At 32.6% G+C, this 23,940-nt stretch overlaps 1 protein-coding gene across 1 annotated transcript in view; it reads right to left on the minus strand.

The window, feature by feature from the left end:
• LOC134697690 (uncharacterized) overlaps positions 1–23,940 on the minus strand; it is a 76,408-nt gene that overhangs the window by 17,125 nt on the left and 35,343 nt on the right. Inside the window, exons 3-7 of the mRNA XM_063559974.1 lie at positions 23,524–23,793; positions 23,158–23,244; positions 5,977–6,051; positions 2,333–2,337; positions 1,424–1,517 (exon numbers count right to left, since the gene is read on the minus strand). Coding sequence (XP_063416044.1) covers positions 1,424–1,517; positions 2,333–2,337; positions 5,977–6,051; positions 23,158–23,244; positions 23,524–23,793 — 531 coding nt within the window. The remainder of the gene's footprint in view (positions 1–1,423; positions 1,518–2,332; positions 2,338–5,976; positions 6,052–23,157; positions 23,245–23,523; positions 23,794–23,940) is intronic.

A 23,940-nucleotide genomic window follows, 5' to 3' on the forward strand; every position in this document is an offset into this window, starting at 1 on the left:
ATAAAATGGATAAACTATTTAATCTTTGGAAAAAGCGAAATCTCACTTTTTAGGAAAATCTTGATCATCAAATTTTCGATTATAACAATGTTTACATTTTTAGCTAGCTCATGCGTATTTTCAGAAATATATAAAAAAAGAAACAGAAAGAAAATGATTCAAATTTATCTTGAATGACAAACCATAAAAAGTTAAAAGAAAAACGATGATTGGTAGTTATGAAACCGGAGGTTTGAATATAATTGACATTGGAAGTAACTTTGAATCACTAAAATCATTATGGATTGGTAGAATCTTAAATACAGATATGGTCAGATGGCAACTTATACCTTTAAATTATTTACAATGCTCAGGAAAAAATTACCTAGCAGTTTATATGAATATGGATTATAATAAAATTGATCAATATCCAACGAATATTCCAAAATTTTATAAAAAATGTATTAAAAAGCTGGATGAAATTAGGAGGAGGACAGACAGATATACCAAAAATCGTTTACTAAATCAGAAAACAAATTATTTGGGGGAATAAATACATTAAATTTAATAACAAATGTCTTGTTTTTCAAAAATTGAACAAAAGGTAAATTGATTTATATAAATGATAATTCAAACGAAAATGGTGAAATTTCACAAGATGAAAATTCTCAAAAAATTGAAAAATGTTCTTTTTTACACGATTTTTGGATCAAAACTCATAAATCATTGCAAAAAGTAAATGTAGAAAAGTTTTTTTTGAAAGATATTGTTATTGGTTATAAAATATCTGGTAAATTTTACTTTTACTTTAACTTTCTTATTATTATATTTGGGTTTTCAATTTCAAAATCCTACTATGATCAGATGAATATAATAATGTTTTTATACCATCTGACGTTTTTTTTAATATATCTGTTATTTAATTTACACTATCTAGATTAATTTGTAATATAAGTATATTGTTTCAAAATTTGTTTAAATAAAATATATCATTCGTTATCCGTTTTCAAGTTGTCATAACTTTATACGGAACGTTTCACTTTTTCCCTTTTGTTATTTCATTAAAATTCATATTTAATATTTTTTTAACTGGATTAAATATTCTTTACCTATGATCCATACAGATGCTAAAATGTAGTTTTAAAAATAATCTATGATTTAGTAACTGCAATCCTCCGTATTATCGTTAAATTTCTCTATTTCCAATTAAGAATACTTTTGATTTTTCACACGTTTTTAAGTCATGACCAAATTAAATACCTGGGCTTTTTACAGGTATATTTGTCCAGCTGATATTTTCCTATCTATCTTACCAGTTTTTTGTTTTCCCAATATGGAGTAATTAGATACTTGTGGATAGGTATAAGCGTTGAGCATTGTTCGAGTAACCAAACATGTCAATAGACCAGACTTGTTAGTTTCAAGGATAACTCGTTCATATTACCTGGATGTTTGTTCTGATTTTCAGATGCAAGTTCAGGACGGAGTTCAAGACGACTTTCAGGTTCGAAACGACTGTCTGAAAATATAAACAAAAACTAGAATTTAAGTATCATATACATTATGTTTATGACTAATCCTGATTGCAAAAGAGAATGATTTAATTTTACTATGACTAATAATTTTATGATAACCTTTTCAGGACTAACAAACTTAAGAAGCCTACGTGATCGATTGGTTTTGAGCGCCGGGCATACTGCAAGTCTGGAAACAAATTTTGTCCGTACCTCACCGAGATTCGAACTCATACCTATGATACACTACAGCACAAATTACTCGTCGTTTGTCAAGCGCTCTAGACCACTTGTCCAAATCCGCTATTGTAAAATTAAACTTCAATAGTCCTAGTGTTACCTTGTCACGAAAGGTAAATCTAGAGATAGATATAAGACATGTGTTTTAAGAATGTCTTGATGAGATATTATTATTTTATACATAATATATTTTTGTTTGTCAGCATCTAACTCTACAATATTTTTGTATTGTCACTCACTCATCCTCTTCGTGCATGTCAGCACGTAAGGACTCAGCCAGTGCTGTATTTGATAATAATTAAAACTCTATAAATTGTATCTACTGTAATGGATAATGATTGAGTTGATTATACAGTTGCAGGAAATAAGTAGATCACACAAACTAGTCTAAACAAGTGACAACAAACACTATATATGCCCACTGGATCTCAGTTTGTTTCAGATACATTTTCGTTTTTTTGTCAGGTAAGTAGTTAAAAATGTAGTTGAAACAATTTTCTAGTTTGAAGAAAAGGTTTTGTGCAAACAAGTTTCCCCACATTATGACTCCTATAGGTTTGTATGGCTTGTTTCAATTATGAAAAAAAATTGCTTTTTACCCACTCTTCAAAATATAAACTTTTTCTATTTAGTCTGATTAAATTATTTCCCCATATAAATTGTTTTCTTATTTGTAGAAATTATTTGGGTATGATGACCCACCTCCTTTAACACTTATCCAAGATTTAATTAATTCTTGGTAAAATTCTGGAACACTTTTGAAAATTGTTTTATTTAGATCATATATATTTTAAAGATTCATTACAGATATCATATTATTGCTAAATTTATTTAAATAAAATATTGGTATAACCGTCCAATTGTCCGTTTCTGGTATTAAATAATTTTGTTATCCAGTCTATGTGTGTGGATTTTTATAAAAATATCAATGTTTTTCATTTTATTGATTGATTGATTGTTGGTTGCTTAACGTCCAGTGGCAAATATTTCATGCATATTCAGGACGATAACAAATTCACAATAAATAGGTAGGTTGATACAATAGAGGCCATCTGGGATGATGGTCGGGATAATTTGGACTGCCACTGGGAAATGAGGGTATATTTGGTAGGGACAGAAATTTTGCCTTGGAACAGGCCACAGGACCCCTCAAAGAGTTGTTGCAAGGGTTCTTAACGTGCAAAGAGCGTGGCACTCTCTTTACACGAGGCATCGGATTTAACGTTCCCCTTCTTACCGGACGTGACTGCAAACTTGTTACATCCCGCACAGCCAAACGGACGCCCTACTTCGGCAAGCATTTTACTGCCGGTAGACAGAAGACCAAGCGATCATATTTCTATAGCCCAGTAACCCTTAGGGTTTCTTTCATTTTAAGTCCCCTTTTTGTACTCTGTTGTAAGAGTTGATCTTTTAATTTTATCTCTTTTACCATTCCATATAAAATTGTATATGAGGGTTTTAATTTTTGTAACGAATATTTTGGTATTACAGTATTTGATGCCATATATGTTAAGTTTGGTAGAATTAAAGATTTAGTTACTACTATTCTCCCTAATATACTCAGTTTTCTTTTCTTCCAGTTTGCTATTTTATTTTTTCACATTTCAATATTTGTTTTTCATTATTAAGATTTTGACATTCTAATTTATTGTGTCCAAAATAAATTCCCAAACTTTTGATAGGTTTATAACTTCGATTAATATTTTCATATTTTTCTTTGCAGTGTTATAATTTGCCAAACTATATTCATTCAGTTTAAGTTATATTAAGTTTAAGGCCAGAAAAGTTAACAAATGTTTCAATTAAATTTAATGCATCTGTAATTTCCTGTTTAGAAAGTAGGAACACAGTAGTATCGTCTGCTAGTTGACATATATTTAGGATATAAATGCTGATTTCTAGCTTAATTTCTAATCCTTTTATATTTCTATTCATTCTATTTCTTATTGCCATTTTTTCCACAGCAAGAAAAAAAGTAACGACGATAGCGGACAGCCTTGTTTAATACAACGGAATGCTTTAAACCGACTTGAAACCCAGCCATTATTAGTTATACATCCCTTAATATCTGAATACATTAGTTGAATCTATTTAAAAAAAAAAACTTTCTTTAAAACCATTATTTTAGTGTTTCAAACATGAAGATAATTTCTAAAGAGTCAAAAGCTTTGCTAAAATCTAAAATAAGACAGCTCCATCTATTTTTATATTTTCTGCAAAGTCAATAGCAATTTGTATGTGTCTAATGCTGAAAACAATATATCTATTTGTTATGTATCCTTTTTGATCTGAATGTACCAGTTTATGAAGTAGTGGTTTAAGTCTTTGCGTTAAGGCATATGCAAGAAATTTAACATCATTATTCAAAATTGTTATAGATCGATAATTATCAATTCAAGCGACAATGGGTCATTTTTTTGGGGAAATGAGTGATATAACGACTATTTTTTGTGCCTCATATCTTGGCAAACATCTAGAATTGACAAATTCCGTCGGTTCAGAAAATTCTTTACGACAAAAAAGGTGTCAGGTTCCCAAATGTGAATTGTCTATTTTAATTTAGAAACGTTCCAACAATGCCTGCATATGGAGTAGATATATCATTAGTGAAGGATATCTGACCACATGGAAGTTATTTAAGATATGATAAAATCAGAGCTCCAAGTTATGAAGTAAATCCATTCATTCGATCATTTTACATCTGAAAATTGAAGCACATCCGTACTGCCCTCATACTTATGTTAAACATTGGAACATTAAAAATGTGCCTGTCCTAATTCAGGCTTATTTATTGAGCGGTTATGTTTGGTTCATGTCTACTTGTTTTAGCGAATTGTTTTGAGCCTAAATCTTGTTTATGATAACATTTTTGAAATGTTCAATTCAACATGACAGTGTAATAATAGATTAAAACACCACATGAATTATGCTTAAGTAACATGTCCGGCCGAGAAAGTGAATTTGTGAGTGTAGAATATTTTTGTCGAGGTATATTAAGTGTGATATCAACGATGTTTAGTCATATTCGTTACCGTTGGTTTTTGTCTACATGTAATACATGTCTTTGAAATCAAACGCCGTACAGTTTCTTTGTAGATCACTAAAACTCAAAAATTGATTGACATTTTGAACTTACTTGTTTGTTCGTTTTATTGAAACATTGTTGTTTATATAATTAATTGCTTGAATACATTAATTATTTGGCATTATGACTGGTCAAATAATAACTCTAATGATATTTCATGCATTGGCGACACGCTTACTATTAGTTCAAATTGTTGATCTAAATAACTGTCGTTTTTCGTATGTACATAATTCTAACATTATCTGTACGTGGTTTCTAAAGTCAAAAGGCCATGGTACCCGTAGCGCATCGTTCTCGAAGGGTACGTACTTCGAAATATATAATCGCTCGTTTTGTAAACTTTTTTCTGCTACACGGAAAGTATGTAATACTCTGTATTTGGGAAATATGTATCTTTTTATTCAACAACAGCATTGCTCGCTGTTAACAATTACTCCACTGTCACATATATACCACTGAAGTTCCCTGCTTCCTTAGTACCAGCAGTTCATGGATGATCAGGTAGATACACCATTAGTATATCAATAGATTAATAAAGCTATTATATTATAAAACTGTTTTTATATCATCTGGCGTTTTTTTTTATCTGTTTTTAAATTTACACTATCCGAATTCATTTGAAATATAAGTATATTGTTTCCAAGTTTGTTTAAATATAATAAATCATGCATTATCCCTATTTAAGTTGTCATAACTCAATACGGAACGTTTCACTTTTTCTGTTTTGTATTTTCATTATAATTCATATGTCATTTTTTTTTAAAACTGTTCTAAATATTCTTTACCTATGATCGAGACAGATGCTAAAAATGTAGTTTTTTTTAAAGAATAATCAATGATTTAGTAACTGCAATCCTCCGTATTATCGTTAAATTTCTCTTTTTCAAATCAAGAATACTTTTTGATGATTTTTCTAAAAGGTTTTCAGCATTTAATTTTTCACACTTTTTAAAATCATGACCAAAATATATACCTAGACTTTTTACAAATATATTTGTCCAGTTAATATTTTCATATCTATCATAGCAGTGTTTTTTTTCACAATATAGAAAAGTTAGAAATTTGTGGATTTGTATGAGCGTTGGGCATTGTTCGAATAGAAAAAATGTCAATAGATCAGACTTGTTAGTTACAAGGATAACTCGATCATATTACCTGGATATCTGACCTGATTGTCAGATACAGGTCCAGGACGGAGATCAAGACGTCTTTCAGGTTCGAGAAGGCTTCCTGAAAATACAAACACAAACTAGATTTTGTTAGTATCATTTACATTATGTATATGACTAATTATGATTGCAAAGGAGAATGATTCAATTTTACTATGACCAATAATTTTATGATAACCTTATCAGGACTAACATACTTAAAAAGCCTACATAATGGATTGTTTTATGATACACTACAGCAACAATTCCCCGTCTTTTGTCCAGCGCTCTAGACCACCTGACTAAATCCGCTATATATAAAATAAAACTTCAATAGTCCTAGTGTTACCTTGTCACGGAAGCATGTCTTGATGAAATATTATTATTTTATACATAATATATTTTTTGTTTGTCAGCAATCTTACTCTACAATACTTATATATTGTCACTCACTCATCCTCATCGTGCCAGTCCTAGTGTTACCTTGTCACGGTAGGCAAATCTAGAGATAGATATGAGACATGTGTTTTAACATGTCTTGATGAAATATTTTTATTTTATAAATAATGTATTTTTGTTTGTCAGCAATCTAACTCTACTGTAAGTGATAATGATTGAGTTCAATATACAGTCGCTGGAAATAAGAGTATCATACGAACTAGTATTAACAAGTGACAACAATACACTATATATTCCCACTGGATTTCTTGGTCTTTTTCATATACAGTTACAAATATGTATATGATCATAAAAGAAGATGTGGTATGCTTGCGAATGAAACAATTTTACACAAGAGACCAAAATGACACAGACATTTACAACTATAGATCACTGTACGGCCTTCAACAATGAGCGTAGCACATACCGCATAGGCAGCTATAAAAAGTCCCAAAATGACAATGTAAAAAATTCGAAAAAGAAAACTAACAGCATAATATGTAAAAAAATTGAACGAAAAACAAACATGTAACACATACACAAAATGTAAACAAACGACAACCATTGAACTACATGCTCCTGACTTTGTACAGACATATACATATATATTGTGGCGAGTTTAAACATGTTGGCGGGATCCAAACCCTCCCCCAACCTGGGACAGTGGTGTAACATTACAATATAAGAACCAACTATAAAAATCAGTTGAAAAAGGCTCAACTCACCAAATGGATACAAATAAAGTACATAGAATGGACGATGAAGCGTACGTGTGCATCCTAATAACGAAAAGACACTAAATTGATACCTGAGAGTATTCGCAGTAACTGAGAGCAAGTTGAAAGCCACTTACTAATAATTAAACAAAGCTTGCATCTAAGACAACATTTTGGTCAGAACGTATCCAACATTCAATGTATTATTAAATAAATATGAAAATTATACCTAACAGTGATGGAATAAGATTTTTTTTCTTGATATAAAATCCCGTTTTTTTTATATAAACATTTTCCTGTTTAACAGATACGAAAAAAAAGGAAACATCAAGGTTAAATATTAATCTCTATTTTAAATAAGGCAAATAACAATTCAAAGACCATTTTTTCTTAGCACTTCAACCAAGAAAATTAGATCAAAATTAAAAACAAATTCTTCAAAGAACATTTAAAGGTTTTTTTACCTCGATAAAAAGAAAGAAATTAAAAAAATGATGTTTGAAAATGTCTTTCCGTGTTGATGTTATGTGGTAAATCAAACTATATGAAAAATAGGATTAATAGGTTGACGCGTGTCAATCACTTGTAGGGTTGTTGAGAAATGCTAATTTCAAATACATAAGGGGAGAAAACTCCTATAAGGGTTTACCAAAACTCTAAAGGCTTAAATAGGTTGAAGCTGCGCCTTATTGTCAACATTTTTTTTGGCAAACACATCATATCATTTACTGTTATAAAATTAACGGTACCAATTTTTCTTGCACCAGATGCGCATTTCGACAATACATGTCTCTTCAGTGATGCTCGTGGCCAAAATATTTGAAATCCAAAGCTTATATAAAAGATGTAACAGTTTCTTTTGAATAACGTTTACAAGCAAATTCAAACATTACCTTGACCTTTAACCTTGACCTCAATTTCCTTCAAATGGACCAAGGACTTCATATCAAAAGACTGTAGGACTCTACGACTTATAACTTATGAATTTATCCAACATATCGCCTGTCTTAGATTTTCAAAGGGAATTAACTCCCATAAGATATCTTCCGATCATTCTAGTCAAATAAACCAAATCATTCTTAAGAGGATACGAACAATGTGGTGAAAACAGTTTGTAATAATATTTTATGGTTTAAGAGATATAGCTAAACTAAACAAGAGGCTCTCAAGAGCCTGAATCGCTCACCTGAATTTTTTTGGTTTAATCTCTCATCAATGATTATTTTGGCTTTTCAATTTATTTAAATGTTCTTTAAATCGTCCTATTCTGTTCAAAGGCCAAAAAAAATTCATTTTCTCCTATGTTCTATTTTAGCCATAGGAGCTATGTTTCTTGACATACAAGGAAATGAAATATAAAATTTATACTAGATACTCTGAAACTCTGAAACTCATTTAGCCTAAGTTTGGCTGAAATTGATACAGCAGTTTCAAAGGAGAAGATTTTTTAAAGTTAGCAAATATGATGAACAAATTGTGAAAAATTGCCATTAAAGGACAATAACCCCTTAAGGGGTCAATTGACAATTTTGGTCATATTTACTTATTTGTAGATCTTACTTTGCTGATCATTTTGCTGTTTACAGTTTATCTTTATCTATAATAATATTCAAGATAATGACCAAAAACTGCAAAATTTCCTTAAAATTACCAATTAAATGGCAGCAACCCAACAATGGTTTGTTTGATTCATCTGAAAATTTCAGGGCTGATAGATCTTGACCTAATGAACTTTTTTTTCCCATTTCAGATTTGCTCTAAATGCTTTCGTTTTTGAGATATAAGCCAAAAACTGCATTTGACCCCTATGTTCTATTTTAAGTAACGGCGGCCATGTTTTTTGACGGATCAAAAATCGAAGCGCACACTTTGTGCAGGATACTCTAAGGAACAATCATGCTAAGTTTCATTCAAATCCATTCAGTAGTTTCAGAGGAGAAGATGTTTGAAAAATTGTTAACAACGACAGACGACGACGACGACGACGACGGACGCCAAGTGATAAGAAAAGCTCACATGGCCTTTTAGGCCAGGTGAGCTATAAAGGAGATGCGGGGGATGGGGGGGGGGGGGGGTAACTCCTATAAGAATTAGTGTTCGATCACACAGGGTGTGTTTTGACACCTTATTACTGTACAACATCATTGGCCAAAAAATCCATTTGATATGTTGTAAGACAAAAAAGCATCTCAGACGGCAAAAGAAAACAATAATCAGAAGAAAAATAAAAGGTCTTTCCACGAAAAGTGAAAAGACCTTACAAACAACTACAGGTGACTCCAAAAGTTAACAAGTAGTGTAAGGTAAGCGGCGACATATAATAAGTGCTGACCATGTTACTTAAACTAGCTTCAGCTGCAATACTAAAAAAAAAGAAAATGGCAAGCCATGAAAGTTTCTGACGAGTTTGGCTCGCGTTAACGGATAACAGATGCTGACTTCAATTTTGGGGAGCACGGAGGAACTTGGTACCCTTTTGTATTTTATTTTTCTAAATTAAAGTAACGGAACATTGAAAATCATAAATCTGCTACTGCTACTGCATAAATCCTGCATCTAAATAGCTTTCGCACATACCAACTTCGGTTAAATACTTTTTCAAAACAAAAAGATACATTGTAGCGGACAAAAGAACGGAAGACAATTGAAAAGGGCAATATCTTATTTGAGCTAAGAAGCAGGGATAAGATTTATGGAACTGTATATTTAAAGTAAAAGGAATGTAAAAAAAATAAACAGTAGAAAAATCTTATTTGATTAAATAGATCGATGTGTAAAATTTTGTTTAACGGTTACCTTAAAAAGCTTTTAAATTAGTTCATTCTTTTGGAAGACCCCCTTGATCAGGTTCATTTTAGAGTCGGTGTCAACAGTCGGTACCTGTAAACTGTATTCAACGAATTTTCCCCACAGAATTTTATGTAAAATATACAACTGATACGGGTAATTCTGCCACATATCTTGACAAACATCTCGAATTGACATATTCCGTCGGTTTAGAACAATATTTTACGATTAAAATGAAGTCATGTTCCCAAATGTAAATTTTCTTTTTTAATGAAGAAACGTTCTAACAGTGCCTGCATATTGTTATGCCTAAGGGTATGAATTTAGAATGATAGGTTTATTTGTATCATGTTTCATTTTTTTCACGTGTTGCTCAGAGAGTTCATTTCTACTTTTACTTTTATTTTCATTTTAAGCTATTCTGAGCTGCACTGTTTGTACTTTGCCATGTTCCTATCTTAAGTTTGAACTGTATATAACTTGTCCCATTTGCCCACCTGTTTAAGTCAATCACGTTAAGTGTCTAAATATTGTAACCAGTATACGTTCCCATTAGTGGTTTGTCTTGATAACGCCATATCTCACTTTTTCCATCGACAGTTGTGTATTCTTATTTGTGTTGCGCCGTCATCTATTTTATTGCCGTGGGAACTTCTGGTTTTAAAGACCAATCGGCAAAGATAGTTTCTAGAACCCTGTATTACGTATATTTAATATTACAATCAAGCATTACGTTAATTTACCGGACACACTTATCGTTAAAGTAACGGACACACTTCCTGTGTCCGCAGGCTTCAGGGCCGTATGCATAAAACTTTTTAACTTAAGTATTCCTTAAACTTAGATTTCACTAAGATTTGCCTTAGTTAAGTAAAATTCTTAAGTGGTATGCATAATTTTACTTAAGTCTTCACTCAACTAAGGCATACTTAAATCGGAACCTTTCTCTAGTCACCGTATGATATATATAAGCTCATCACATCTACTCATTCGTGTAAAAGTTTGTTATGATTATTTAAATTCATTGATAATGCATACTTTTATTTTAATGAGCTGGGATTAAATTGATATTGGTATGTAAAACAGCTCAATGGAACGTAACATAGTATATTGATGAACAATTGGGGCCTAACACAACGCTTTTTTAAGGTAAATGTTTTGATGAGCATTGGAAGAAAAATATTTCGGTAATCCAAAACCACTTTATCTTTAATCATCTTTCATTGATGTACAATTTTCTGGAGACTGGACTATGCTATAAACTCTAACAAAACATGATCAAGGTTTCAATGGCGTAACACAAGACTCAGTATAGCATTGTAAGCATGTGCTAACAAATAACTTTCAAACTCTTTTCTAAAAAAAATGTTTACTAATCGTTCAGCTTATTATGCGCTGCCAGCTTCCTTTCCAGACCCCTTGCTTACATTTACTTATAGTTTAAAAATATATTTGATGTGAAATTACATTATTTATCAAGGGGGAGAGTAGATTTTTCTTCTTCTAGGAATCCATTTACAAACTAGAGCATTTTTCAAATGTCCTACAATCTATACTAAAACAAATTAACACAGTAAGAACATTATCCACACCATAACGTACTTAGCAATATTTTCGAAACCGCAATATATCTCACTGAATTCAGGAAATATGATAAAAATAATTTAATACGAGTAAGGTATAATAATCGATTTCCATTGGGTGTGGACTTCTGACTGCATAACAGTGATTCCATAAACAATCAACCTAATTGTAACAACAAAATGGAGGTCCATGCCCCTTAATTATTAATCCACCTCTGGATATAGGTCTTTTAAGAAAAAACGTTTCGATTTTGTCCCTGTAAGTGAAACAAATTTAGGGTATGCCCTAAATCTTTAGAATAAAACTTAATTGACCCCTCCCCCCACTAAAAAAAACCCAAAAAAAACAAAAACAAAACCAACACATAAATAGAAGATGTGGTTTAGCATGCCCTCTCTTCATTCCTTAATTCTGTTTTAACTAACGATTACAATTGATACCGCGCGATGTATTTTAACAATTAAAAAAAACCGTGCACTTACAGAGTTAACATTAGAAAAATAGTATACCATGAATTACATGAGTTTAAAAACTGAGTACTTCTCAGTATACATAACAACGAGATTGGGAATAGTATAATATATCTACCCACTGTTATCTCGTGATTTTTTTTTGCTTGAATTTTTAAGGAAATGATCGTTAATATTTAGCAATAAATAAACGAATAATTAGTATTTTATTACTGATATATTTATTAATCAATTAAATTGTAGATAACCTTTCAATGTTCTGCAAAAAACGCATATTTTCGACTGATTTTTTTACTATTTATGAAAATTTGAGGTAGCTCTATAGATAGTTTTGTGGGTGTGACTTAAAGCAACTAAGATTTTACGTAGGAAATACTTAGTTTAAGATTTTTTATGCATACCTCTTAGAGAAAAAGGGCGGAGTTTCCTTAACTTAAGTGTTTACTAAGGAAAATCTTAACTTAAGTAGCTTTATGCATACGGGCCCAGGGTCTTAGGCTACTCAGCTATCAAGTTTTCCAAGTCACCATTGTAGTTTCACAATTACCAGTGAATGTCTTTAAAAGGCCTGCTACCAAGGTTGATTTATATCTTGTGGTAAATAAGTAATATACACACACATACACATGAAAAATAAAGCTCCGTAAAGTTATAACAGAGACGTTACAACATTGAAATGGTATGTGCCAACATGGAAGCCATTTAAAATATGATGAGATTAGAGCTTCAATTGATGAAGCTATAACCATCGATTCGATCATTTTACAGACACCACCACGAGGGTTGACCCTTAAGAAAAATATGTTTCGCATAGGACGACAGATATTATCCAAATGTCTTAATTGTTGTTTAAGTGAAGTTTGCCTTGTTTATCTGAAAAGTCAAGCTTTTTCGTACTCACCTCTTATACTTATGTTAAACCCTGGAACATAAAAAATGTGCCTGTTCTAATACAGGCTTTGTTATTGAGCGGTTACATTTGGTTCATGTCTGCTTATTTTGGTGTATTGTTTTAAGCCTTAATCCTTTTACAATTTTGCAAAGCAGTGTTTTTAAAAACTTATGGGTTTTGCTAATACACGGCACATAAATTGTCCACTAAAGACAGTGTTTTTTTCGAGTGGATACTATTTTTTTTCGAGGGATATAAGGTGTGATATCAACGATGTATAGTTATATTCGTTATCGTTGGTCTTTGTCTGAATGCTATACATGTTTTGAGAACAAACGACTCACAGTTTCTGAGTTAATCACGGACATTAAGTAATCTATTAACAGATTATACGTTCTACGTATGTTTGTTTTGTTCACACAAAATTTGGAATTTGAGGTGACTGTCATACACGTTAGAGATTTAGCTAGCAATAAAAAACAGATTTAGTCTACCATTTTCTACATTAGAATATAGATGTACATGTACGAAGACAGGAATATGAGAGATGCTATTTTTTCATTTGTTTGTTGTGTTAGAGCTTGTGATATTATCATTTCAGTTACACATTGTACAAGTGTCCTAAAAGAAGATTTTTTCGGGTCAATAACATTCATATCGGGTTTTGTGTAACGTAACGAATTGATCCAGATTTTATAATATTAAAAATTTTCGCTGTTTTACGATTTTTATTGGCAAATGAAGATGAACGAAAAAGATAAACGAAAGACCGCATTTGCTACTTACAAAGGACTTTTCCAATCTACATGTATGCAATTTGGTCTTGCTTATTATAACAGCCCTGCAAGGTTTGGATGTCTTATGGAAATAGTACTGAGCGGAATGCAATGGAAGAGATGCCTTGTGTATCTTGTTGATGTAATTGTCTTTGGGAAATCTTTTGATCAATCTTTACAAACTCAACTACTGTTTTCCAACCATTTCAATCAGCAAACCTAAAACTTAAACCAAAGAATGTGCCCTCTTTGAAGAAGAAGGGTCCTAATTCAATTGGATCACGTCGTTTCCAAGAAAGGAGTTAAGTGTAACCCTGAAAAATTAAACATTATCAAACACTTGCAAGCTCTGGAAAATGGTCTGATGTTCGGTCTTTTCTAGGCATAGTATCCTACTACCGCAAGTTTATAGGACATTGTTCAACAATATCTTTTCATTTACACAGTAAACGAGAAAAAAAACAGAAATGTGTCTGATCTGACAAGTGTGCAAACGCTTTTCTTACTTTTAAGAATGCGCTTACTTCCGCTAAAGTTTTGGCTTATCCTACCCGCAACAATCAGTTTATTTTAGACACGGACGCAAGTGCCAATGCCATTCGCGCTGTCCTATCGCAAGTTCAAGATGGAGAGGAAAAAGATATTGCGTACGGTAGCAAAACTTTTCTAGGTCAAAAATGAGATATTGCACAACTTTTGCCAGTCGTGGTATTCGTAAAACAAATCAAACATTTCCTATACGGACGTAACTCTCTTATAATTACTGACCATTCATCCCTCACATGGTGGAAAAACTTTGAAGAACAAGAAGGAATGATGGCACGCTGGATATCCGCCCTTGACACGTATAATTTTGACGCACCGAAAAGGGGTATTACATGTCAATTCTGACACCCTGTATCGGTGCCCACGACGACGATGTCAACGGAGTACTTGTTTATAGTGAAGCGCGAACATTAATGCTGACAACTGTACTGTATCAGCCATCTCTCAGTACGACAACACGCTAAATAATTTCATCCAAAAAGAACATGTATCTGATGACTCTGATGTCAGCATTTTAGACGCAACAATGGAGTACAACAGAATAAAAATAATAGCAATATGAAGCCAAAACAATCAGTTCGATGCTATCGCATCGGCAAGTACATAATAGATATAGAAAGATATGATGTGAGTGCCAATGCAACTCTCCATCCAAATAACAATTTACAAACGTAAACCATTATAGGTCAATGAAAGGCCTTCAACACGGAGCCATGGCTCACACCGAATAATAAGTTATAAAGGGCCCCAAAATTACTAGCGTAAAACCATTCAAACGAGAAAACCAACGATATAATCAATAAAAAAACAAAAAACGAAAAACACGTATAAATTGCAAAAAAAAAAAATGACAATCACTGTACATCAGATTCCTCACTTAGGACAGATGCAAATATTTGCAGCGGGGTTAAGCACACCTGATCAAGATCTTAGTACTTTATTAAAACAATTGGATTTACTCGATGTTATTGATGACATTCTGTACAAAATAGTGATGGAACATTGTATCAGCAACTGGTTGGGTTAAAAAGAATTCGAGGTGACATTTTGCGTCTTCTACATGACTGCAGAACAGCAGGGCACTTCAGTCGCGATAGAACTCTAGCGAAAGTCATAGCAAAGATTTATTGGCCATAACACGATGGTGTCATACATGTCTCTTTTGATAGCAAAGAAAACCATGTTCTGGTATAGGCAAATCTCCCATGCAATAAATAAATGTTTTACAGACTGATTGAATGCATCGCAATAGACTAAATGGGTCCAATGCCAATTCTAGACCGTTCCAACGAGTATATCATGATAGTTTTCGATTACTTTACTAAGTGGACTCAGACATACCATCTGAAGGACCACTGTGCTCATACAATGGCCGAGAGGCTCGTAACAGAGTTCATTTCTCGGTTCTGGGAGCCATGCCGTATACATACTTACCAGGGACGAACTATTCGATAGTATGTGCGATCTTTTGAAAATTGAGAAAACTAGAACCACTACCTATCACTGACAGTTAAACAGTATGGTAAAGCTTATAGGACCCTACAGAAAATTATATCAATGATGTTTTAAAATGATAATAAAGATTATTCCAGTTGTTCAGATTGTCAATGCCCTAATGACTCTCCAACTACTGGTAAATCTCCTGACTCAGTCAATGAAAGACAACAATCGAATACAGGTATAACACAAAGTTCTAATATTTGGCCTATAACTAGTGGTAATGATCATGATAAACTATGTTTAAATGCCTCACAAAACTCAGGACAAAATGATTAATGGTGAATATGAAGATATATTGCTTACAAATTCAGGCACAGCGCAATCAAATTCCTAACTGTAGATTCAAATTGACAGCTGATTATCCAAATTAAACCAAGTAAAAAGATTACTGATATAAACACATTGATAGATGCTTTCCTTATTTACACAAGTATTTATGTTGAAGATACACAAAATATATTAACATATATGTATTCCGTTAAGTTGGATGCAAGTCGTTCAATTTTGGCCTAAGTTCGAAGGACTACGATCAACAGTTTCGTCTAAAGAAAGCTAGAAATCCAGCTATGTCATGGGCTACTGTTGACCAAGAACTTTGGCTGTTATATATTCATATGTTTTAAGTCTTTAAGATTTGAATAAGTAAACATTGTTATGACACAGTGTCTGCAAATTGTGTCTTTTAATGATAATTCAGTTTGTATCAAATAGATCCATTGTTAGAACAAAGTGTCTGTAAATTGTGTCTTTTAAGGATAATTTAGTTTTTTTCTGGTAAATATGTTGATAGGACACAGTGTCTGTAAAATTGTGTCTTTTAATGATAATTTAGTTTGTATCAAGTAGATACATTGATAGGACACAGTGTCTGTAAATTGTATCTTTTAAGGAAAATTTCGTTTGTATCAAGTAGATACATTGATAGGATACAGTGTCTGTGAATTGTTTCTTTCAAGGATAATTTAGTTTGTATCAAGTAGATACATTAATAGGACACAATGTCTGTAAATTGTGTCCCCAAGGGTATCACCAGCTCAGTAGCCAGTACTTTGGTACTTACATGAAAATACGTTGTTGTTTTGTGTTATTAAAATTCGCTGTTACAAAGTAGGAGAAAGTATTATAAATTAAGGAATGTATCTCCCTCTTGCAAAGCTCTGGTTCCTTTCACGGATTTGGCTATACTTTTTTGACCTTTTGGATTGAAGCTCTTCATCTTTTATATAAGCTTTGGATTTCAAATATTTTGGCCAAGAGCATCACTGAAGACATGTGTTGTCAAAATGCGCATCTGGTGCAAGAAAATTGGTACCGTTAATTAATTGTATTATTGGAATATATTTATTAGTCCAGTCGATTTGTGCAGATTTTTGACAAAATTGCTCAGATTGTGGTAAAAGCATGAAATTTGGCATAGTAGTAGTATATGTCATGGACAACATTTTGAGCTATGAACCCACTCTGAAAGTCGAAATTTGTGGACAAGGCGGCCATTTTAAAATGGCGGCCAATATGATCTCTGTAGATTAATAAAAAGAATCATGAAAATGATTTTAGAGAAGATATTGACATGAAACCTGGTTAATAGAACAACAGCGCTGATTTCAATAGTCTTGTTAAACAAAAGTTTTGGAAATATTACCCATGTTGAATGGCGGCCATCTTGAAAAATCTTTGATTTTTTTAAGCCAAAAGGCATTTTTCGATAAAAATTTAAAGAAATGCATTGTCGAAGATATACAAATGTATTTGTTTGAGCTATATAAACAGGAAAAAAAGTGAGGATACCCCCCTCCCCAAGTTATTCTTCTGTTTCGTATCTGGTATAACAGCATTAAAACGCAGACCACGAAGAGGATCATAAAATGAACTATTACTCTAAAAGCAATATTTGTTCCACCGCTTGTTCAACCTAGAAAAACGGGAGAATTTTATTTCACAAGTACAAATAAAGCAAGAAAATATGTGTATTCCTGTCGTTTATAATAATTGTCTGATGCCAGCATAATTCGTTTTGTTGATATTGTTCATTTGAAACAACTTTCAAAAACCTTAATTGCAGACATAATGAATTTCATATCTTGCAAGTAATGTTAAAAGAGCATCAATTACTCAAAGGTTTTCAATCGACGTTAAAAATATCTAACAGTAAATGAAATGTCCATGTTTTGTCAAACCACACTCTATCTATCCCGCATACTGAAGGAAATTATTATATAGTCATATGGTATATTCATAACAGATGACAAGGCCTGTCATCTGAGAACTTCATATATATATATATTGATTTTTTTGGGGGTAGCCATCTTGAATGATGGCCATTTTGAAAACATGATTTTCCAATATATCATTACTAGCTAATCTTATTAATTCACTGTTTGCATTCATACATTTACAAAATAAAGATATCAGTATTATAATTTTTGTTACTTACATGTTTGCCTAGGTAACTTGTTAAAACAGAAATTACGTATATATGGTATAATTTATGACCGAAAGTTTAGTTGGAAAAGATTAAAATTGTAGATTTCGAAAACACTGGGGCTAGATATCAGAAGAACATTATGGGCGATTAGACTGGAGAAATGTGTTCAACGGCAAGAGAGGACATGTGAGGGTTTGCAAGGTCAAGCAAATACAAACAGAACAAACATAGGCATTTGAGCTAGCGATCATTCTTTTGATGCAAACATATGAAGATGTTGGGTTTTGAAATGCTTTTCCTTTCGCTCAATTCGAAACAGTTGAATGAGGGCTATGGAACTGCAGAAGCACTCCAGAATCACAAGGCATTATGGCACAAATCATGTCAAACAAATGTTTAGATCTTAAAATATTTCATCTGTGAAAGGGAAAAGATACTAGATAAGTTGCCAATTGAAAGAAAGCAATAAGGAACCAGACACTGTAAGGTGGTACTGGATCAACAAAAACAATGACTGCAGAGTATTTTTTTCTGTGGTGATGTATCTGAAGATCCATGATACATCGACATTTTCAAATCGACAAAAATGGGGCATGACTGTGCACCTGTACTACAAGACATATTCCGCTAGTCAAAGTAAGAGCTGAAGATGTCAACTCATTAACATCCTGCTTCATTATTGGTAAAACTTGACAACATAGCCAATCAGAGAATATAATACACAGAAAGAAAGCCAGGAATCTGTTATCCTTGGAGCTGTGCTTTCCAACAATATAAAATATATTCATGACACACGGTCTGGAAGAGGTATATTACTAATCTACAAGCTTGCAGATCACGCTTAATTGTACAGTTAACGCCTGGAACAACTTGGAGTTATCATGGAATGAAGAACTGATACAACACTGTGAACAAAATTGGAATAAAGCTGCCATAGCAAGCGTACAAGCAATATTAATTAGTTCTCTTGATTTTCAACAAAGGTATTCATGACGCAGACCTCATAACAAAATGGTAAAAATAAAGGCATCACCATAGCTATAGCAGCCAAAATATATATGCTTGTTACTAAAAATAGCTTTACAGGGACACTCAGTAAACGCTGTTGACACGAATCATTTCAAAAGACATACGTTTTCTCTGTCAGTAAGAATGATACATGATGGCTAAACATAGCGACACATTCCAGTTATATCGTTGAATGGTAGACACACATACCATTTCTCAGCTGTAATAGTTCAATTGTGCAACTCGTAGTCGAAAGGATATAAGTGCAACTCATCAGTCCTCAGATAGAGAGTAAGATGTCTCAAAGATTGTGGAACTGATTCATTTGAAAGCCTACATAGAATGTCCCTGTAAACCTTTTTACAATAGCAAGCCTAACTCTTCAAACTATTCTAGTTACTTTGACTATGAAGAGGCTTTCACCATCACGACTAAAAGACATGGCCTGTTTCAGAACTTCCCAAACATAATAGTTGAGAATCCGGAGAAAGACCCAACCATTCATGTGTGCTTGCATATCATCTATGGCGGTTAGTGTTCTATTTTAGAAGTGTTGTATTAATCATTCCTTTCATGACAACTCATATTTACTAAGAACATTTACTGTTCAATTTACAGATATCATCATTTTCAAATATTAAAACAATCACAAACTGTGAGCCGTCACCGTTTTCTATCATTTAGGCGAGGTCAATTCCATGGATAACAGGTTCTTGACTTTCTATCTGTGTCTAGAATTCTGTCTAATTGTTTTGTCGTGCAGTTTTAACAAACATTTAGCATGTTATCTGCTCCTGAAATATGAATCTCCAGCACTGTGTCTGGCTGAACAATGGTATGTAGTTCAAGTGACAGTAATGTACACTTTTGTCGATCATAATTGTCGATGCTTCATGATGAGTGATAGTCAGATATCTCATCAAAAGGAAAGAAAAACAAAACACCCTGCAGTCATTGTTCTTTATGATTCATCACAACTGTGGCTGGTTATTTTACTGGTTTTTTTTTCAATCCGTGACTCATCTTAGACTTTTTTCGTTTTTCCTGACAAAATATATTTTGATCTTAAGATTTGCCTTGAAAAAAGTAAAATCACAAAAATACTGAACTCAGAGGAAAATCAATTTGGAAAGTCCATAATCACATGGCAAAATCAAAAAACAAAACGCATCAAAAACGAATGGACAAGAACTGTCATATTGAAAGGATTATTACCATTTGCCTTGTGATTCTCCCATTACATGGCCTTCATCAACTTGGGAACAGTTGTATGCTCACAACAAATGACTGATTACCAGCTCAAATGTTTATGTCTACTCTTTTTGTATTTGCCTGGCATTATAAATCCTCATGTGTCCTCTCTTTTCGTTACGGAATTCTTTCCAGTCAATTTTTTTATTATTATTTTCAGCTCCAGGTATTTTAAGAGCTACGCAGTTTCCTTTTCAACATACAGTGGTCATAACTCATATTGTATATACACATTTTTTATGGTGGTAAAAAAGTAACCAAGCCCTATATGCTTAATTGCAATTAAAAGAATTTACGTATTTCTTTACATACATTTATTTGTTAACCATGTTTACGTACACATGGCTTATTTGAGCACTGGGTGAATATCCTATTTTAACAGTCATAAATAAATGATTACCAAAACTAGTTGAAAATGCAAAAAAAACTTAGTATTAATTTGAAAAACAATTTAGGATAGCACATAAAGACATATTGGAAATTTATGTTTCCAAAATGGCCACCATTCAAGATGGCCACTAAATACTTCATTAGTCCTCAGTTGATAGTCTGTGTCATAAGAAATATGAAAGTTTATCAAAATTGGTAAATATATTTTTAATATTTTTTCTAATTATTTTTATTATTTTTTTTTACATGATTTCAAAATGGCCGCCCAGAGCCGCCATTTTGATTTAGTGAATTGGGTCCATAGCTAAAAATGTTAGTTATGACCTCAACTAACACTCTGCGAAGTTTGTTGCTTTTATCACAACCTTAGCAATTGTTTCACAATTCGACTGGACTATATTGCTTATATGTCACTTGAAACAAATCAAAAGGGTTTATAGGACAGATAACTGTTATCCGTAAAAAAAGATTAAAATAAGGAATGGACTATAATGTTTGATTATATATACTAGGGACCTGCCAATTATGTTTCTCGACAGTCCCATTCTTTGTCAAGCCGTTGCCGTACAATTTTGTACTTTTGCCAAATAAAATATTTCCTACTTTCTATTTAAAATTGAGAATGGAAATGGGGAATGTGCAAAAGAGACAACAACCCGACCAAAGAAAAAAACCACAGCAGAAGGTCACCAGCAGGTCTTCAATGCAGCGAACAATTCCCGCATCCGGAGGCGTCCTTCGGCTAGCCCCTAATCAAATATATACTAGTTCAGTGATAATGACCGCCATACTAATTTCCAAATTGTACACAAGAAACTTAAAATGAAATAACAAGAATAACAAAGGCCAGAGGCTCGTGACTTGGGACAGGCGCAAAAATGCGGCGGGGTTGAACATGTTTGTGACATCTCAACCCTCCCCCTATACCTCAAAGCAATGTAGAAAAGTAAACGCATAACAATACGCACATTAAATTTCAGTTCAAGAGAAGTCCGAGTCTGATGTCAGAAGAAAAGAAAATAAACAAAAGGACAATAATACATAAATAACAACAGACTACTAGCAGTTAACTGACATGCCAGCGCCAGACTTCAATTAAACTGACTGAAAGATTTTGATTTCATAATATGAGCATCAGGCACAGTCCTTCCCGTTAGGGGTTTAGTATCATACCATCATAACATATATGAGAAGAACATAACCCGTGTCATGCCAACAACTGGATTTAAAATAAATGTGTTTAGGTCCGATGCAAAGACCCTATAAGAGAATCAAATTGATATTAACGCCAAAATATGCAATCTTTAATGATCTGACAACAGTAATATAACTATATCCCTTCTTAATAAGTATATTCAAAGGTTTTGTTAGTTTCTGAGGTGAATACTGACACCTTTGTGCTTTATAAAGAATATTTCCATAAAAAATGGATGTGAAATACCTGAACGTATAAGAAGTCTGCATGTTGAGTTATATTTACGAATGATGTCCTTATACCGATGATAAAATTTAGTAAATGTTTTGACTAGTTTGTGATATCGAAAACCCTGGTGAAATAACTTTTCGGTAACACATAAATTTCTCTCGTTAAAATCTAAAACATTGTTACGTACAATCGTGCCATCTTTTATCATAATTTTTTGTATTCAGCTTTCCATTAGCGATATAGATATCATGATCGAGGAAAGGGCAGTGGTCATTGTTAGTATTAGCTTTATTTAAAGTAAGGTTAACAGGATATATTTCTTTAGTATAAATACTGAAGTCGTCATTATTGAGAGCCAAAAAATCATCCAAATATCTAAAAGAATTATTAAATTTGTTTATCAGATGTGTTTCGATGGGTCTTTGCTGATTTTTGTCATAAATTGAAACTCATATCAATACACAAAAAAATCCGAAATAAGTGGTGCACAGTTAGTCCACATTGGAATTCAGATAACCTGACGATATACGGAATCTCCAAAACGAACAAACATGTTATCTAGTAAATATTCAAGGGCATATATAGTATCCAAGCATGTCCAATTGACATATTTTTTTGTTTATTACCACTTAAAAATGACATAAAGAGTTTGAACATATATATTCACATTCTGACTTTTTACATGCCAATTTATTTAGATGTGTGATTTTTTTCTTAACGAGAATGTGAGGAAATGTGGTATACAGGGTAGAAAAATCTAAACTTTGAACAGATTCAAAATAACCAATATATGCATGCAATTTATCACTTACTTCCAACGAGTTCTTGACAAACTACATTACTTTCATATTTTATGTGACAAATATGTCCCGTAGTATATAAAACCGAAAGATGGTGTTTTGTCCTATACGATTTAAATCCTGTAGAATTATTGCACAGTATTTCGTTTAGATCGAGAAAAAAGAAATAAAAAAAATACCTTGAACGCTCGAATCAGCACTGAAAATGCTCGGACTCTCTCGGTGTTGCAGTTCATCGAATATTCTTCCAAAATCGACCTGTTTATCTGCAATAAGATTGTAAGAAAATATGAACTGAAAGTATGAAAAACGACATCTTTATTATAACATGTATAACAAAATTCGTACTGCTGTCTACTGCACTGCAGTTTTCTATTTCCAGAACAGGATTTCATTTAATATTTTCATTGTCCTTGTCATTATACATCGTTGAACGAATCATATTTTGATTGTAAACTTGACCTTTACAATCAGTAATAAGAAATGTCTACAAATAAAGGTATCGTACTTTATATTAATTTTAAAATGATCTTTCAATTCTTTACCTAGTTTAACTTTTATACTTTCAACAATATCTCTTCGTCCATTGTCTTCTAAGGCCTTTAAAAGGGTCGAAATATTCCTTGGGTTACGTCCAACTTTGTTTCTCCATATCTGTAATACCCTAGTTTTAATCATACTGAGAGATTCGTTAGAATATTCCTCCATGGTCTGGTCGATTTGCCCAACTCTTAATCCTAAACTAACAGCTACATCTTTCCATTCAGTTGACAGTTTGTTAGCTACATATTGAAGCTGTTTGTCGGTTATATAGTCTAAAACAAAAAACAGGTTTCTTTGCAAAAACATTGAAGCTGTTTTTGTCATACATATGTCGTTAAAAATTTAAATCAATATTAAAAGTCAATTCTGCAGAGAACAATTGAAGGTTTTTCCACCTTGTTAGAAAATGTCACTTCGTG

The sequence above is a fragment of the Mytilus trossulus genome, chromosome 14 (assembly GCF_036588685.1).
Source record: "Mytilus trossulus isolate FHL-02 chromosome 14, PNRI_Mtr1.1.1.hap1, whole genome shotgun sequence".
Lineage (NCBI taxonomy): Eukaryota > Metazoa > Mollusca > Bivalvia > Mytilida > Mytilidae > Mytilus > Mytilus trossulus.